At 47.2% G+C, this 19,928-nt stretch overlaps 1 protein-coding gene across 2 annotated transcripts in view; it reads left to right on the top strand.

The window, feature by feature from the left end:
* EFCAB6 (EF-hand calcium binding domain 6) overlaps positions 1–19,928 on the top strand; it is a 198,912-nt gene that overhangs the window by 41,790 nt on the left and 137,194 nt on the right. For both annotated transcript variants that reach the window (XM_068278177.1, XM_068278176.1), the window contains exon 6: positions 11,292–11,428. In XM_068278177.1, coding sequence (XP_068134278.1) covers positions 11,292–11,428 — 137 coding nt within the window. The remainder of the gene's footprint in view (positions 1–11,291; positions 11,429–19,928) is intronic.

The raw sequence follows: 19,928 nt of genomic DNA, 5'->3' as shown, positions 1-19,928 counted from the left end.
CTGCCCTGTCTGTGTGGGGCTGAGGAGGCTGCCCTGTCTGTGTGGGGCTGAGTGGGCTGCCCTGTCTGTGTGGGGCTAAGGAGGCTGCCCGGCCTGTGTGGGGCTGAGTGGGCTGCCCTGTCTGTGTGGGGCTGAGGAGGCTGCCCTGTCTGTGTGGGGCTGAGGAGGCTGCCCTGTCTGTGTGGGGCTGAGGAGGCTGCCCTGTCTGTGTGGGGCTGCCCTGTCTGTGTGGGGCTGAGGAGGCTGCCCTGTCTGTGTGGGGCTGAGTGGGCTGCCCTGTCTGTGTGCGGCTGAGGAGGCTGCCCTGACTGTGTGGGGCTGCCCTGTCTGTGTGGGGCTGAGGCGGCTGCCCTGTCTGTGTGGGGCTGAGTGGGCTGCCCTGTCTGTGTGGGGCTGAGGAGGCTGCCCTGTCTGTGTGGGGCTGAGTGGGCTGCCCTGTCTGTGTGGGGCTGAGGAGGCTGCCCTGTCTGTGTGGGGCTGAGTGGGCTGCCCTGTCTGTGTGGGGCTGAGGAGGCTGCCCTGTCTGTGTGGGGCTGACCTGTCTGTGTGGGGCTGAGTGGGCTGCCCTGTCTGTGTGGGGCTGCCCTGTCTGTGTGGGGCTGAGGAGGCTGCCCTGTCTGTGTGGGGCTGAGGAGGCTGCCCTGTCTGTGTGGGGCTGCCCTGTCTGTGTGGGGCTGAGTGGGCTGCCCGCTCTGTGTGGGGCTGAGGAGGCTGCCCGAGGAGGAGAGGATCGGGTGGTATTGCGTAGTTAAGTATCGGCGTAGTCCCGCGCATACTTGAGAATGTGCTGGTATTCAGCCCCGGGTAGCGCTGGGATAGTTAGAAAGCCTCGCTCATTGGTTAGTGCAGGAACCTTCCTCCAATAGGAATCAGCCTAATTCCTATTGGAGGAAGGTTCCTGCACTAACCAATGAGCGAGGCTTTCTAACTATCCCAGCGCTACCCGAGGCTGAATACCAGCGTGTATGCGCGGGACTACGCCGATACTTTACTACGCAATACCACCCGATCTTCTACCCCTCCGCGGGCAGCCTCCTCAGTCTCCCCCAGCCTCCCCCTCCGCAGGACACCGCCGCGCGGGCCACAGAAACTGGCCTCGCGGGCCACAAATGGCCCGCGGGCCGTAGGTTGGGCACAGCTGGTGTAGATAATCCCTCATACTACATGGAGGTGGTAAAATTAGTCAGTGATTTGCCAATCATAATTAAAAGTGTGTACCAGGCTGGTACACACAACCAATTTTGATTGGCCAATGACTGACTAATTTCACCACCTCCATGCTGTATAAGAGCCAACAGATTTTGAATACTATGAAGAGATTATATAGGTAAGCTCTCATACTACATGGAAGTGGTAAAGTTGCCCAATCAAGATTGGATGTGTGTGCACAGCTTTAGAGCCCTTTCACACCGGGATGGTATTTTTACCTCACCCCACTGCCAGGCAATGAAAGTGTATGGAGACTTTCATACTTCCATGGTACGGCGCTACAGAAGTGATGTTTTCGCCACATCCCCGATGCAGGTCCAAAACTACGTTACTACACGGCTTTGCGGCGATCTGCATCAGCCGAGAAGTCATGTTAGTCTATGGCGCCTCATGGATTTGAAAACCGTTACCGACGCAATGTAGCGACGCACATGTATGGAAACGTATTTTTACAATATGCTTCTGTGCACTTCCTCATACCCCGGAAAGGGCAGCACGGTGGCATAGTGGTTAGCGCTCTTGCCTTGCATCGCTGGGTCCCCGGTCCGAAAACCCAGCCAGGTCAACATCTGCAATGAGTTTGTATGTTCTCCCCCTGTCTGTGTGGGTTTCCTCCGGGCACTTTGGTTTCCTCCCACACAGGGCCGGGCCGAGACAGAGGCGAGAGAGGCACAGTGTAGGAGGGGGCGCACAATTCATTCAGCTGTCATTCCTAATTGTGTTTGAAGCAGAAAGAAATAAGAAAAGGAGATACATGGAAGTGACTACAAGCCAGATAACTAGAGATTAAGGTGTTGGGGGCCCTGGGAAGCCTCTTAGTCTAATAGCAATCAGTGTGTGACGGCTGGGGTGGAGGGATGGAGGGGCGCACTTTGGTGTGTCAGCCTTGGGTGCTGGAGGACCTTGTCCCGGCTCTGCTCCCACATCCCAAAAACATACAGATAAGTTAAATCTCTTCCTCCTAAATTGGCCCTAAACTATGATACATGCACTACATGATACATACATAGACATGACTATGGTAGGGACTACTAGATGGTGAGCCCCTCTGAGGGACAGTTAGTGACAAGACAATATACTCCGTACAGCACTGCGGAGTATGTCGGCACTTTATAAATACTAAAATAAATAAATAAAAATAAAAATAAAATTTATGATACAAGTTACTGATGTTGTTGAAGCTCAGTACCCAGCCAGTACCTGTAGGTGGCGCTGTTGATACTTATTCTGACAAACTGCTCTGCAGTCATTGAGAACAATTTTGGGAACTCAAAATAAGAAGTACGGTACACCGAATGATACAACAGGGTGGTCCGGCTTTGTACAAGGTGGTATAAACGTTAGTTATACATTAGTGTGGATGTCTGGATTCCTCCGTCTTCCTCAGCAGAACTCTTGTTTGCCCTGATGTGAAATAAGTCTGACCAACAATCACACTGCCAAAGATCCCTCCATTTACTCAGATCTGGCCATATGCAGGCCAATAACGGCCCAACCCAGCAAACGTTTAATCTCCCCTCCCCCTATTGGAAATCGGCCAGTAGTTATCAGTTTACCCAGACGGCTCTCCACTAGGAGAGTATAGGGGGCTAAAAGAGACCAACACCCCCCTACAAAAAAAACAACAATGCTGAATATAAACTTGCCTTCTTAAAGGATACCCAAAGTGATATGTGACATGATGAGATAGACATGTGTATGTACAGTGCCTAGCACACACACATAACTATGCTGTGTTCCTTTTTTTCTTTCTATGCCTGAAAGAGTTAAATACCAGGTATGTAACGGCTGACTTAGTCCTGACTCAGACAGGAAGTGACTACAGTGACTTCCTGTGACTACAGTGTGACCCACACTGTAGTCTCCTACAGTGTGACCCTCACGTTTAAAAAAAAGAGGCTTAAGCCAATCAGGCTGCATTAGTTAAGTCTGAGAGGAACGTAGAGAAGCAGAAAAGGACAACCCAGCATGCCCTGCAACTTCCTTTGTGCGGCAATGTACCAAATAAGAGTCAGGTACACTGGGAATGATCATTTATCAACAAGATAGTGATTTTAACTTTTGGATTGCCTGGTTAGCATCCTTATTACTGGTTTACCAGATAAAGATAAAGAATTGATTTTTGATTTTATGCCTGACAGTTACACTTTAACGCAACAGGAGGTGCAGATATAGTTCCTGTTCGCGTATTTGAAGTCACTGCTTGATTCTCAGTGTCTGCAGCTATATTACGAAGCCTCTTGTAAAGGTACCCATGCTGATGCGCCCAATTTAGTGCCGAACATGCTGATCGGACATGCTGCAAGATGTAGGGCCGCCGTGGTTGGTCGCATGAGCGGCGGTAACAGCAAGCGATATCCCCTGAGGCTAATCCCCTAGTGTGTCAATGTACATGTAGAGGAGTGCATTTATACATTACCTACCCTGTGTTGCAGTGCCCATCTATCCTCCGAAGCCGACGCGCTTCCATTATCCCTATAAACGCCACTGGTGAAAAGCAGCGGCACCTGTATGACATCACACACACTCACCATGCCTGTGGTGTTTATAGGGCTAATGGAAGAGCAGCGAATTCAGAAGATGGATGGGCGCGCAGGACAGGTCATGTATAAATGCACACATACATGTACATGTATACACTAGGGGAACAGCAGCAGACGCGAAGGACTCGGCCAATTCCCAAGAGATTTCATGTTAAAATCGATCAGGAATTGGCCGGCGGTGAATGGGCAGCAAACAGATCTCTCTCTAATCAGATTCGATCAGAGAGATTTGCCTCTTGGTCGAATCTGCCCACCATCGCTACATGCATGGGTACCTTAAAGGGAACCTTAACTCTAAAAAAAAACCATGAGTTTTACTTACCTGGGTCATGTACCAGCCCCCTGCAGCCATCCTGTGGCCTCGCAGTCACTCATGGCTCCTCTGGACCCTCGCTGCCAGCTAGTTTCGTTTTTGCCGACTGGGAGTCGGCCGGCCGCCATGCGTACCTTTTTACGCATTCCTGCCGGCGCAGGAAGCTATTGCGGACATCAGCAAGTACATTTTTACGCGTTACGAGTATAATGCGTAAAAAATTTGCGCATTACACTCGTAATGCATAAAAATATACTTGATGTCTGCAATAGCTTCCTGCACCAGCGGGAATGCGTAAAAAGGTACGCATGGCAGCCGGCCGACTCCCAGTCGGCAAAAATGAAACTAGCTGGCAGCGAGGGTCCAGAGGAGCCATGAGTGACTGAGGGGCCATAGGATGGCTGCAGGGGCTGGTACATGACCCAGGTAAGTAAAGCTCATGTTTTTTTTTTAGAGTTAAGGTTCCCTTTAAGTGAGAAGTAAACGAAAATCACAGATAATTGCAATAACGGATATAACTAGGGGGGAATTTTTTATTCGAATGCATCCGAGCAAAGATCTAGATCAATCAGCAATTTGTTTTATTTATGGGGGAAAAAAAAAAAGAATCAGTCTTTAAATCGGAGCCAAAACAAATGCTGGCTATAAAGCGGAACGTTTGATAACATAAAATGACGCGGGGGTTCCTAATGACCAACTCTTTCCTGCGGTTTATGACCGGTCGGCCCCTTGATGGCGCTGCGGAGCATTCCTCCTTCGCCGGCGTTGTCAGAGGGATGATGAAAGAACAACGGCTTATTGTACATCAGTTAATCCCTTCGCTGCCAGCGGGTCCGGTGGAGCGTTCGACGCCTTCACTGGCGCGCAATAAAAGTCTCCGCTAAATTATTGGCTTTAATCACGTCCCGGCAAAATTATACAGACATTATAAATAAAGGCGTGCAGGGGGGGAGGGGGGCTACGGAGGGAAAATAAGGTCACCCAAGTGTTAGGGAGGGGCGAGGAGGGGGGAGCACAGGGGGTTCTGCAGGGATAAATTATAAGGGGGCCGTATTCTTGAAGCAGCGTGATGAATGTACTGGGGGGCGCTCCACGTTTTTGTGTAGCTGGAATTATCTATAGACTAGTCTGTGTGGGTAACACTTCTGCCATATTATACTAGCGACTCCAGAACAGCTCTCCATGCCCTCATCCAAGAAGAACCATTATTTGAGTACAGTTATCCTGAACTCAACTAACTGAGCACAAATAGCCAGCAGAACTGGGCACCACAGTGGCGTAGTGGTTAGCAGTCTCAGCTTGCAGCGCTGGGTCCCTGGATAGAACCCCAGCCAGGGCACTATCTGCAAGGAGTTTGTATGTTCTCCCCGTGTCTGCGTGGGTTTCCTCCAAGCACTCTGGATTCCTCCCACATCCCCAAAACATACAGATAATTTAATTGGCTTCCCCTAAATTAGCCCTAGACTACGATAGATGCACTACACTAAACATACATATGACTAGGGTAGGGATTACATTGTGAGCCTCTCTGCGGAACAGTTAATTGACAAGACAATATATTATTTTTTGTACAACAGAAGGCATGGCACCGCTTCCAAATGTAGGCGGCACCTGAATTGACTAGCTGCATAGATGTGCAGAGCCCAACACACAGGCAGATTACACAACTTGCATTCAAAACAGATGCAACAAATGGAGGAGGTTAGCTTCCAATAAACAGTTTGCGTGCAGATTGTTCAGTACTATACTCTTCCACCACGTTAAGGGGTCCTCATGGAAGAGACCTAACCTCTAACTAACAATTAACATAGTGTAAACCTGAGGCTGCTAGCCATAAAATGTCTAAAGAACAGCAAAGGAATTGGCAGTGCTCCTATTCAGGCCGCAACTGAAATGACTACCAACATAGGTGTGCAGCGCCCCCCCCAGGGACTTAAATACACACCTTGAATTCAAAACAGATGCAAACAATGCACTAAACCCTAACCCTAGATAAAAATGAATGCAAATTGATACACATGAATGCAGCTAGCCATTAGTAGATTTACTTTTTTGTATAACAGAAGGCATGGCACCGCTTCCAAATGTAGGCTGCACTCGAATTGACCAGCTGCATAAATGTGCAGAGCCAAATACAGAGGAAGATTACTCAACTTGCATTCAAAACAGATGCAACAAATGGAGGACGTTAGCTTCCAATAAACAGTTTGCGCACGGATTGCTCAGTACTAAGCTCTTTCACCACGTTAAGGGGTCCTCACGGAAGAGACCTAACCAATTAAACATAGTGTAAACGTGGGGCTGCTAGCCATAAATGGTCTACACATTTTCTAAAGAACAGAGAAGGAATTGGCAGCGCTCCTATTCAGGCTGGAAACGAAGTGATTACCAACAGAGGCGTGCAACACCCCCCATTCCTTCAGACCTGGTAGTTCGCTGTACAGTGCCTTGCCACAGTTGCACCATCGGGCACTTTCAGTGTGACGCAATGCAGTAAGTGTGCTATGCCGCATTGCCTTGTATTGCTGTTGCGTTACCCTGCGGTAAAACAGTAACTGCTGATCTCTTTGGCTGCAGTAGTGGCTGAATCACACACCTGAAACAAGCATGCAGCTAATCCAGTCTGACTTCAGTCAGAGCACCTGATCTGCATGCTTGTTGAGGGGCTGTGGCTAAAAGTATTAGAGACACAGAATCAGCAGGAGAGTCGGGCAACTGGTATTATTTTAAAAGTAAAAATCCATATCCTTCTCAGTTTAGATTCCCTTTAAAGGTGACCTTATCTCAAAATGTTGGAAAGTATGCCTTCTACATACCTAAGTAACTTTGTTTATACTAAGGGCCCATTCACACTTGCTGATTGCAAAACGCTAGCGATTTTGCTAGCGTTTTGCTCTGGCGTTTTTTGGCGATTAACGCCAAAAAAATCATCATTCACACCTTCCGATTTTGTAGCGAACGCGGTTTGTACTTCTATAGCACCAAAACGCGATCTCCGGGAAATCGCCTGAAAATGATGCAGGCTATGCGTTTGTGTTTAGCGTTTTTGGGCGATTTGCGGTGATTAGCGCAAATCGCCCAAATCAGAACAGGCCCATAGACTTTTATTACCCTAGCGCTTTGAAAAGCGCTAGCGATTTCGGCAAAACACTCAAGTGTGAATGGGCGCTCACTCTAGCTGCAGGATGTGTCATCTTAAGATGTCATTTCCTGAGTGATTATTTTTATTTTTTATTCCAAACAGTAAAGGTGGCCATACATCAGGCGGCCATTCAATTTGATAATTATATTCAAATCGGATGAAAATCGGTACCGCCAAATGTATGCCCGATCGATGACATTGGTCGCATTAAATGGTCAGACAGGCTGCAAGGTGTCAGGCCGTTGTGGTCGGTCAAGTGAGTCGGTAACGGCGAGCGATATCGGGACCGGCGACTAACTCAAAACGCAGAAAACAGAGGAGTCGAGAGCTAGTGGCGGATGCAGACAGGTGATGTATAGTGCCGTGGTCACCGGGGGTGGGGCACATTGAGCAATAGGGGGGACAGCGTTGGGCTGGCAAGGCGGCTGATGTTGCGTCACAAAGCCAATTCCGGATTGATTTCAGCATGAAATTGATCAGGATTTGGCCTGTGGTGTATGGGCAGCTGAGAGATCGCTGTCTGATCAGATTTGATCTGAGAGAGATCTGTCTCCTGGTCGATCGTCCCATACATCATCTGATGTATATGGGCACCTTTACTGTAATTCTTCCCTCTTAGCTCTCTGAGATAACTCTGTTAACATTGAAGGGAGGGAGGAAGTGCAGAGAGATGCTGCGTTTATCTGAGCTACACCTAAAGGATCCATACATTACTCAATTTGCAACATCAGTATTCTGCAGATTCGATCATAACGATCAAATCTGCCAGTGATTGATGCTGTAACTTGGCCACCTGATCGTTTCAATTGATTTCTGGCTGAAATCAATTGAAACGATGAATCCAGCATGCTGTGAAGATCTTGCTCATTAGGGATCAGTCGGTTGTGTGGCAGACAGTAGCGGCATAAGATTTTCCTGATGGTCAAAGGACCAGAGGGGCCTTTGGCCTTCCCCCCATGTAATTTGCAGAGTGTTGCACCTATCCGCTGGCACTCCTCCTCCTGTGTCCTGTACCTTCTTTTTACCTCCGCTCCACAGACTGTCTATGCTACATCTTGCAATCTTCTCACAGTGGGCCCCTCCCCTTGAACTCTAGCAGCAGGATGATGTAATGCAGGCAGTGCAACAGCTCCACCCACAGAGCCTGAGCACTCATTCACACTATAAATCGCAAAAAAACGTTTTGCACGGGTGATTTTACCGTGATTAGCGCAATAAAATCACTGCTCACACTTCTGCGATTAAGAGCAATCGCGATCAGTGCTTTATTAAGCACTGTTCCGTAATCGCTCACGAATCGCAGCAAAATGCTGCAGGTAACACGTTTTGCGATTGGCGCTAATTGCAAATCGCCCGCAATCACGGCAGTGAGATCACTACCATAGCGTTAGAATAGCACTAGCACTTTAAAAAGCGCTAGCGCTTCGGCAATTAAAGGGAATTTCCTGCTAATCGCCGCAGTGAAAACCGAGCGGTTTTGTAATTCACTCCCTGAGACAAGTCAGGAAGTGAACTCTTTGACCCGGAAAATAATAAATACAATGTATTTATTCTTAAAAACACGAACGCAATCGCTACACAAAGCGATTTTGTAAGCGTCTTGCATTTTTCCTATACTTTCCATTGTGGCGGAATCGCATCAAAAATGGCCCACGCACTGCTTTACTGAACGGTCAGCGCACGACCTGCGCTGATATGAACCTTCTTACAGACATTCATTGCACAAGCGTTTGGTGGGCGATTTAAAAAAACCCTGAAACTGCCTACAGTGAAAATGAGCCGATCCCTGAAGAGCGTAATATCTATCCTTTCGACAAGGCCAGCGCCGAAAAAGTATCCGCCACCCCGTCCTTAGGCGCATTCATTCCCATGCATGCGCAAAGTCAACTAGCCATAGTGGACGCTCCAGTTAATTAAAAGCGGAGGAGGATCGGAGGCAGTAAAGTGCTTTTGTTTTTCTAGGCAGGCTGCCAGGGCCTGGCCGGGATCCAGCGCTACCAGCTGGTAAATAGGATATCTGCACAGCAGGCCGCCAATACTCTGTAGAGTGTAAACAGATGGAATCAATAGAGAAAGACAAGTTAGAGCGCACGACTGCCGGAACACCGCCAGAAACGCAACCTCACAGTCTACATACTTATCCCGTTCCAGTTCATTTAGTAGCGAATGTCTCTTGATATCTGTTCATCTGTGTCTTCTTTTTTATCATTTTTTTTTCTTACCGCCCCCTCCATCTTCCCTCCGCAACGACAATCTCCGGCACAAAATGAAATAAAGGAACTGTTAATAATAACAATAAAAGAAAGGTTCCTAACCATTTACGGCGGAGCGTTCGCAGGGCGACGGAGGTGTGGCCCCTCCGGTCGTTGCAGGATGTCGGCGACGCTTCCTCCTCCACCGTTTCGCCCGCATGGGTGCCATTGCCGTCGTTGATAAAATGACCCCTCGAGGGAGCGCTTTTTCCGCCTTGATTGCCTCCTCAATATTGTAGAGTAAATATTCCAAGTGCAAAGGAGCACCGAAAGCGTTTAATTGTACCATAAACGGCGACAGATTGCCGCAGACTTTCAAAGTCAGTCAAAGGACAAGTTAGTCGTCCGTAAAATACTCCAAGAGATCCTGAATGAAACGGGTGCGTGGTGAGTTAAATACGTGTCGAGATGTATGGACTGATCGGATGGATTTGTCTACTGTCTGTTTTGTGGTCTGTAGGTCATGTCTGAAATCCCCCATGTGAGGTCAGACGCTCCTCAACAGAATGGCTTCTCCATTACGCTGAATCTTTGATGATGAGTTGGGAAGGATTATTGCAGATCGTTAGTTATTTGTCCAAAATGACTCTAAAGCTTGGTGCTAACTTGCAGAAGCGTTTGACGATTTACAGCAATTCTTAAATCACTAGCTTACGACATCAAGCTTATGGTGGCTGGATGGTGTACTGGTTAAGGGCTCTGCCTCTGACATGGGAGACCTGGGTTCGAATCTCGGCTCTGCCTGTTCAGTAAGCCAGTAATTCAGTAAGGAGTTCATTGGGCAAGACTCCCTAACACTGCTACTGCCTACTGAGTGCGCTCTAGTGGCTGCCTCGCAAGCGCTTTGAGTCCGACAGGAGAAAGGCGCTATACAAATACTGCCATTATTATTATGTATATACACACACAGAATGCCTTACACAAACATAGCGACTCTCTCTGTCTTTCTCCTTCCCTGGCTGGCATACACAGCGCCTGCAGGCTAGAATGATTATGCTGGCAGGGGAGGCAGCAGGAGGGGGGGGAGCTACATATTGCCTGTATGTGCTCCTCCCCTCCCTATCTACAGCATATAAGAATAACTACAGAGGTGAGGTGCGTACACACGTGTGACAAATGTCATCCGTCTGGTATCGTACCTGATCCCCTTTGGTGACATTGCTGCTCCGGCAACATCGCTGCACTCATGTCAGCTGTGTAGCTAAGCACGGGGGGGGGGGGTGGGGCACAGAGGTACAATGAGCGCCACATGCATGATGTCACATGGCGGGTGAGCGGTGCAAACAATGGGATCCGCGGGGAATCGGAATCACTGGGGGTGGGTAGATCCGCCCGGCGGATTGCTCACAGGTTGGGGGTCGCCGGCTGCCATCCACGCACCTGATTATCGGCTGAAGAGTTAAAGGAGGGATCCACACACAAACTTGTGGAACAATGCAATTTATTGTTCCTGCACACAAATGTACAACATCTGAACGTCTCATCCGACGTTCGTTTCGGACCTATCCCCTCCCCTTTATGAAGGCATAGGCAAACAAAACTTACATGGCTGAGATGGTCAGATGTTGTTCAAGTGTGTGCAGGAACAATAAATTGCATTGTTGTACAAGTCGGTATGCAGATCCCTCCTTCGACTCTATGGATTACTTAGAGCAACGCGCGCTGCTATGTAAGGCATGCCTTACCAGCCGCTCCTTCACATTAAGCTGCACTGATTTATTAGCGCAGTTTACTGAATCAATCAAACCCAAGATGTCATAACTTTGCGTTCCTTATTCTGCCTAACAGGAGTTCCGGTGTGCACTAGTAACCATCCTTTTCTTTTTTACCAGATATCAAAGAACCTTAAAAACATTGTCCGATCTTGTCGATTATTTGATTACAATCAAAACGGACAGATTCAAAAGCATGAACTACGCCGTGTCCTGGAAAACTACTGCTTCAAGATGAAGAATGTGGAGTACGAGAAGTAAGTGTGAGAGGTCATGTGACTGCTACAGGGGGGTCCAGGAAAGGAGAGGGCCTCATCAGGTCCCGCCCTCCCCAGGAATGGCACCGCCCCCCACTCCCCCACATTCCTCTGAAACCGTACACAGAGAGGGAATTGTGGCGTATGAGAAGTAAGCGTGAGCAGTCATGTGACTGCTACCGGTGGGCCCAGGGAAGGAGAGGGTCTCATCAGGTCCCGCCCTCCCCAGGAATGGCACCGCCCCCCACTCCCCCACATTCCCCTGAAACCGTACACAGAAAGGGAATTGTGGCGTATGAGAAGTAAGCGTGAGCAGTCATGTGACTGTACAAGTGGGCCCAGGGAAAGAGAGGATCTCATCAGGTCCCGCCCTCCCCAGGAATGGCACCGCCCCCCACTTCCCCGCATTCCCCTGAAACCGTACACAGAGATGGAATTGTGGCATATGAGAAGTAAGCGTGAGAGGTCATGTGACTGCTACAGGTGGGCTTAGGAAAGGAGAGGATCTCATCAGGTCCCGCCCTCCCCAGGAATGCCAACCTGCCCCTACACGTTCCCCAATAAACTGTACAGAGAGGAGATAATGTCATCTGAGATCATCTTTATCCATTATTAGAGATGGCATTTGCCAATAAGATGCTAATAATTTTAGCGAGTATGCAGATTCAATGCTAATTGTATGTAGTTTGGAACTGAGCCAGTTGACAGGAAGTTGATTTGATTGGCCCATCTGTACCCCTGACTAGCGAACATATGAACCACAGTAGAGTCCCGGTTATCCAGAACTCAACTAACCAGCAATCTCAACTAACCCGCACAAATCGCCAGGAGTAATCACAGTGGTGATGGCAAACTTCTTTGGTGAATTGTGGGCTCTGCTGTGCTTAACCACCCTGGCGTTCTGATTAAATCGCCAGGGTGGCTGCGGGAGGGTTTTTTTTAAATTAAAAAAAAACTATTTCATGCAGCCAACTGAAAGTTGGCTGCATGAAAGCCCACTAGAGGGCGCTCCGGAGGCGATCTTCCGATCGCCTCCGGCGGCAAGGAATAACACGTAAGGCCGCAATGAGCGGCCCTCCGTGCTTCGCTTCCCTTGTCGCCATGGCGACGAGCGGAGTGACGTCATGGACGTCAGCCGACGTCCTGACGTCAGCCGCCTCCGATCCAGCCCTTAGCGCTGGCCGGAACTGTTTGTTCCGGCTACGCTGGGCTCGAGCGGCTGGGGGGACCCTCTTTCGCCGCTGCACGCGGCGGATCGCCGCGCTGCAGCGGCGATCAGGCAGCACACGCGGCTGGCAAAGTGCCGGCTGCGTGTGCTGCATTTTATTTGGTGGAAATCGGCCCAGCAGGGCCTGAGCGGCAGCCTCTGGCGGTGTTGGACGAGCTGAGCTCGTCCAGACCGCTCAGCAGGTTAAAGTGAATGGGTACTGTTTTAAAAACAAAAAAGTCAGATACTCACCTAAGGGAGAGGGAAGGCTCATGGCTCCGTCCTAATGAGTCTTCCCTCTCCGGGTGCCCGGTGGATCCTCTGTTCAAATCCCCCGCCGCGGGGACTTCGGAAGTCTTCGGGAGCACTCGGGCTCCCTAAGACGGGTCGCTCCATACTACGCACGCGCGAGTGCGTCATAGACTTGCGCGAGTGCATCATAGAGGGCACTCGCGCATGCGTAGTATTGAGCAGCCCGTCTTCGGGAGCCCGAATGCTCCCGAAGACTTCCGAAACCTCCCTTCGGCGGCTGAAGTGGCAGTATTTGACCGAACTGGTCGAATACTGCTACGGGAGATCCTGCGCGGGACCGGGCACCGGGAGTGGAGAGGGAAGGCTCATTAGGACCGAGCCTTCCCTCTCCTTAGGTGAGTATCTGACTTTTTTGTTTTTAAAACGGTACCCATTAGCTTTAAAGACTGGGTTCCAGTCTGGGAGGCAGAGCTGAACTGTAATCTGGCTGTAAACTGTTTACTTTACACTGCATGGCAGAGATAGAGAGAGGAATACACAGAGCTTCAGCTGATGATTATTTACACACATTTGGAGCTATATTTCTGCTTTCTTTCATTTTGAACACATTTTACTCACAGTATTACAGCCAGTGAAGATTGTTTCTGTATGCTGCATGTGCTGGGCACAGTCCTCCATAGTAATGCCCACAGTGAGAACTGTTCTCTGTAAATGTCATTTTTTTCACATAAAACATGAAAAGATGAACTGGAAATATATGTGGCATTTAGAATTATAGTTAACTTTGATAGTTGTCCTTAAAAAGACTCAGAGACTAACAATACTAAAGCTCTGATACTTACCCGGGGCTTCCTCCCGCCCCATAAACATGTCTAAGTCCCACGCCGTCCTCTCGTGGTCTGCCGTTCAGCCGCAGTGAGCTCCGTTACCAGGCTCAGTAATGTCAGTCATGGTCTACTGCGTATGCGCAGACCTCCCGCGCATGCGCAGTAGACCCGGAATGACGTCACTGAGCCTGTTACCGGGGCCCACCGCGGCTGACCGGCAGACTGTGGGCTGACGGCGTGGGACTTAGACGTGTTTATGGGGCGGGAGAAAGTAAGTATCAGAGCTTTAGTATTATTCGTCTCTGAGCCTCTTTAACTACTTTGGCCTTTTGGCTGTATAACATACGTCCAAAAGGCCGCATGTGCGCTCCCGGACCGCGGTTCGTTAGCCAGGGAATCAATTAATTGGGACATGGTGCCTGATCTTCTCTCTGAAGCCTCGCTCTTTCTGCCTCTTACGTCCCCCTACATTCCTCTAAGCGTACATGTTACGTTATGTAAACAAACTCATCATTGCCATCTTGGCCAAATAGTAAAACTACATCTACATTTAAAAAATAAAATAAAAAAATAAACACATATTTACATTAAAAAAATTACTATTTACACCTCCCCCCCTCTCAAAAAGACCCAAATAAAATGTTTAATTTAAACAAAACAAAAAAAAATTACAATAAAATAAAAAAAGTAAATATTTCCCGAAGGGTCTAAACTTTTTAAATATCCATGTAAAGATTAAATATTTCTATTTTTTTTTTATTATTATAAGCTTGTAAATAGTGATGGATGCAAAACGGAAAAAATGCACTTTTATTTGCAAATAAAATATTGTCGCCAGACATTGTGATAGGGACATAATTTAAATGGTGTAATACCCGGCACTATTAGGCAAATACAATATGTGGGTTTTAATTATGGAGGCATGTATGATTTTAAAACTATAATGACCGAAAACTGAGAAATAATGAATTTTTCCAGTTTATTTCTTATTCTTCCTGTTAAAATGCATTTACAGTAAAGTAGCTCTTAGCAAAATCTACCACCCAAAGAAAGCCTAATTGGTGACGGAAAAAACAAGCTATAGATCAGTTCATTGTGCTAAGTAGTGATAAAGTTATAGGCTAATAAATGGGAGGTGAACATTGCTCGGATGCATAAAGTGAAACACGACTGAAGGCTGAAGTGTTAAGGAGAGGGGAGGCTCCGGGTCCTATATATAGAGCCTTCCCGTTCCTTTCCTCGTCCCGCCATTCCTTGCGCTGACTACCCCGTTAGGGTTTGGAGACTGCTCACTTCCGCCGCTGTGACAGGCTTTGGCAATCTTTGAGAGCCCGAGTGCTCCCGAAGACGGCCACCCCGTACTGCGCATGATCCTGCCTCACACGGTTAAGCAATCGTCTTTATTGGCCTATAAACTGCAGTGTGGTTGTTCGAAAGTTGATCGACTAGTAATCCACACACTCCAAGCGAGATCCTATGCAATCCTCCTTCAGCAATCAATCTGAACAATGTTGTACCTCCATGCTCTGAATCCAAAAATCGATTCTTTGTCGATGGAAACTGTGAACAGTAGCAGATTCCGTCCGATATCTTCCATCCTGCTCGATCGATAAATCGACACGATTCACTCTGACATCGGTCAAATTATTGTTGCATACTCAAGCACACTCAATTTCTCTTGATTTGATACAGAATCGAAGCCATCGGTCAATTGGGCCGCCAAATCGCTAGATGTAGCGGTTTCCACTATGGGCAAATTTGTGCATTTTTTCATCGCACAAATTTGCACAGCTTTGATTTCCCATGGACAACCATGTTACTGTTTCTCAGCTGTAGTATGCAGAAAAATCGTGTGCAATGCGATTTTCGTGTTTTCGTATACGTGATCACTACCACTACTACTACTACTACTACTACTACTACTACTACTAATACTACTTCCTTCTTTGTAAAAATCACACCCAAATAAGTATTGTGAACTCGCATGTAAAAGTCACATACATACATATGCTTTTTTAATTTGCATGCAAATTTTGCATCTGAAAATGTACATGCGATTTGCTTGTTTGTAGTGGAAACGTAGCCTTATCTGTTAAAGCTATTGAACAGTTCAGGGCTACTGTGAAGAAGAAGGGGGGGTTCAGTAGGGGGGACGCAGCTGTACTCACACAAGCCTCTCACCTGAAATGACGACGGATGGTCGTTTCGGGCAGTAAAAATCTCCTGATTGTGTACAGATTTAAAGTGGTTTGAAACTCCGACACAACATTCAATAAAAATGTGTTTTCCTACTTTTTATTACTCATACGGTTATCATATTTGCTTTTGTGCACAAGTAATATTGTCTGTTTACAAATTACAGATTTCCAAAGTGTAGTTTATTGTGCCCTAAATGCTGTCACTACATTTTATTCAAACTGCTTTTTATTATATATTAACATCTTCTAATGAGCTATTCTGAACTCTGTGTGGGTTGTCTGAAGCACAGAGAGATCCTTTTCACTTGTTACACTGTGCTTGTTTACTTTCCAATGTTGTTACAATGTGTGTAAAGATACTGTTATCTCCAGTTTGGATGCAGATTGAAGCTGAATAGCAGGACAACGTGCTTTTGTGTAACCATTTCACTGATGTTCTGCTAAAACACAATTCTGGGATAGTAGCTTTCAAGTTGTGAGGAATTCTGGGATAGTAGCTTTCAAGCTGTGAGGAGTCTTTTAGAGCAAAGTAGTAATGCTGACTTTCAGATCACTTTAAATCTGTGATTTCACAAGAGGACATCACTTGCTCGCTGTAGTGAGAAATGGTAATGGCCACAATTATAGAAGTGAATTAGCCAGCTCATGTATACTGGCACGACATGCTCGCTAATCTTGCCTGGTCATTAGGCGCAGGAGAGCGTCCCGGGCGCCAGATACGGCTGCTTACAATTAACTAGTGTGAGAAGGTCGTGTGTTATTGTAGCCGGTTAATGGTTAATAATTACATGATGAGTTCGGTCAATAAATCGTTGGATAAACATGTATAATTTTTCCTCCGCAGTTCCTGTACCGTCTGGTCCAGCTATAGAATAGTAATTCAGGCATTTCAATTAGTTTCTTTTGCTCTAATAATATGGCTGAGGCTATGCGGCTTATCAAACAGATACTACTGCAATAAGATCTCTGCAAATTCTGATTGTAAAGAATGGAAAAGACCACCGCAAGGCAATCTAGGCGAGTGCCTAGGGCCTAGTGGGTGTCCATGGGACTGGTTGACATCCTCTCTAGGCCCCTGTCCCTATCCCATCTTTTCAAGGAAGACAGCTGGAAGCTAAAACGACTACCTTGCCCAGCATTCTACTTCACCTTAATCCGTCCCTACCCCAACACAGGGACTGATTAAAATCCTGCTAAAGATCCTGTCTTAAAATTGGATTGCATGAGCTGAAGCAACTGAGATGAGGGAGTTAGGGCCTGTTTCCACTACACGCAGATTGGATGCTGAAAAACTGACTCCAATGAATGCCTATGGGAAAATCTGCATCAGAAAAATCGCGTTTAGTGGAAACAGGCCCATAGGCATTCATTGGAGTCAGTTTTTCTGCATCCAATCTGCATTCAGTCTGCGTGTAGTGGAAACAGGCCCTTAGGCTAGTTTCACACCAGGACGTTGCGTTAGAGGGGGCGTTAAGGTCGCATAACGTGCCCCTAACACAACGCCTGGTGCTCCCTGCTTTGGACTTCAGAGTGAGCCGCGTTGTGCAGCTCACTCTGGCGTCCGTGATGCTGTGATGCGCTGCGCACTCTTGGACGCATGCGGCATCACGTGGTCCCGCCTGGCCAATCGCCGCACAGAGTGGCCGCTCCAGGAAGTTAACACATTGCACGTCACTGAGTGCAGTGAATATTAATTAGCCATGTGCCTGGCCGCTCTCCGCTCCTCCCCAATGTTACTGAGCATGTGCAAGCAGTCTAACGCGGCTCTGCCGCTTACAAAGTACTGCATGCAGTACGTTCACTTATGGCGCAGCGTTACTGTGTAACGCAACGTGGGCACTGTGAACAGCCCATTGATTTTTCATTGCTGTGCGGTGGGCTGCGTTACAGGCTGCTCTAACGTGCGCCTGTAACGTCCCACTGTGAAACCAGCCTTAGCGGCAGACTCTGTGAGGAGTGAGTGTATCATTCTGCTGTTCAGAGTACAAAGGGGAGGAGCACAGACTGATCTCTATGGAAAGACTTCAGCCTATAGCAATTGAAGTCTGTGGTGGAGGAAATCACCATTCTCTTGACTTCTAACCAGGTACTTCAAATGCGATTCATTTGACATCAGCTAGTTAAAGAGAACCAGAGATGAAGCAACCTCTTGTATTTTACCTTATAAATCAGTGGGAACATGACAGTAAACACCTAATCTGCTCTTTGTTACATTGTTCTCTGTTTAATTAGCCTGTTATCACCTCTAAGATAAGAATCCCGACTAAGCAGTCGGTCTGGCTTTGCTACAGAATAATTATAGCTGAGACTGTGTTCTTTGCTGTCTTCAAGTCCAAGCCTGCCCCCTGCTGGCTTTGCTCAGGAATCATTATAGCTGAGTCATTATAGCAAAGCCAGACTCAATGCTCAGTCCGGGATTCTTATCTCAGCTAGATAACAGACACTTTTAGCAGTGAGGATGGAACAGAGAGCATGGTAAATGTTTTCTCTAATGTTCCCACTGATTTCTATGGTAAAATACACAAGGGTGCTTCGTCTCTGGTTCACTTTAAGGATAAAAACAGGTTCTGTCACTCAGCGCTACACATAGCTGGGAGGACATTTGTGTGGGTCCCCAGTTCGAATCCCAGCCAGGGCACTCACTATCTGCACGGAATATGTATGGTTTCCCTGTGTCTGCGTGGGTTTCCTCCGGGCACTTGGGTTTCCTCCCACATCCCAAAAACATACAGATAAGTTAATTGGCTTCCCTAAACTACGATACATATACTACACGATACATTCATATTACTATGGTAGGGATTAGATTGTGACCCCCTCTGAGGACAGTTAAAGTGACAAGACAATATACTCTGCACATCGCTGCAGAAGATGTCGGTGCTATATAAATAATCATAATAATAATTAGATAATAATCAGAACCATTTCTAGGCTAGCAGTATGGTGTCCTCACCAGCAAGTGGAACCCTAGACTTCTGCCTTGGTGATATATATACTGTATATCTATCTATCTATCTATCTATCTATATACACAATCCTTCTTCCTACACAGGTCTGCCTGCTCAACCGACAGCACCAGACCTGGGTCATATGCTGCTAATATCCTCCTACCCACAGTTCACTGCTTTACTGTGTCTCAAGCAGAAAAGTAACCAACACAATACTAAAAATCCTATGATTGCCACTTAACTACCGACCATTTGACTAACTTTTTTCAAACACTCTCCGCATTAATACCAATCAGTTTACACCTTCTACTGAACACTCCTCGAGGTTGGTAATATAATGAGAAATTGCTCTAAAAATTAAAAAATGCAGCGTTCGGTAAAATACAGACTGTTTCTTTCCTCTACCAAACTTCCTTCTGTGATTTGAAGCCAATTATATCTACAAATCACAGAAGTTTGAGTAGAACTCTCACAGGAAGCAGAGATGTGCAGTGTGCAGTCAGTAGGGACATCATGGGGTAGCTGACACAAGGGCCTCTATTCATAAAGCACTCCCGCATGTGGTAATGCTCAAAACAGCTGACTTTACCGACCATTTAGCAAAGTGTCAAATCATAAAAGTTGTTTCCGCATGAAAAGCTGACATTCCTGAGCAGTGTGGGAAATTACCGCCTTATGCGGTGATTATCACAACACCTGTCGCTACATGTCAATTCATAAAGATTAGAGCAGGCGGAATTGGGATGGAGAATACTGGCTGTTTAGAAAAGGAGATAAGCCAGCGGATAACAGGCAAGCTAATGGAGAGACAGACCTCCCAGGCAGCAGCAGTGAGAACAGAACAAAAAAGGCTTTCCGGAATACCCAGGCTGTGTTTTTTAACCTCTTGGGTACCTGTTTTCAGATATATGTCACATCAGAAAGCCTGCATCTGTAACATTTCTTGAAGTTCTTCTAAGCTGCGGCAATTAAATATATTGTTTAGAAAGACTAAGGGCCCGTTTCCACTTGTGCGGTGCGAATCGCTGCTGTTAAAATTTGCACGCGGATGCAAATTTCGCATGCGGG

Source organism: Hyperolius riggenbachi, chromosome 3, assembly GCF_040937935.1.
Source record: "Hyperolius riggenbachi isolate aHypRig1 chromosome 3, aHypRig1.pri, whole genome shotgun sequence".
NCBI classification, from domain to species: Eukaryota; Metazoa; Chordata; class Amphibia; order Anura; family Hyperoliidae; genus Hyperolius; species Hyperolius riggenbachi.
Note: the sequence above shows the minus strand (reverse complement) of the source record. Positions and strands in the feature narration are given on the sequence as shown.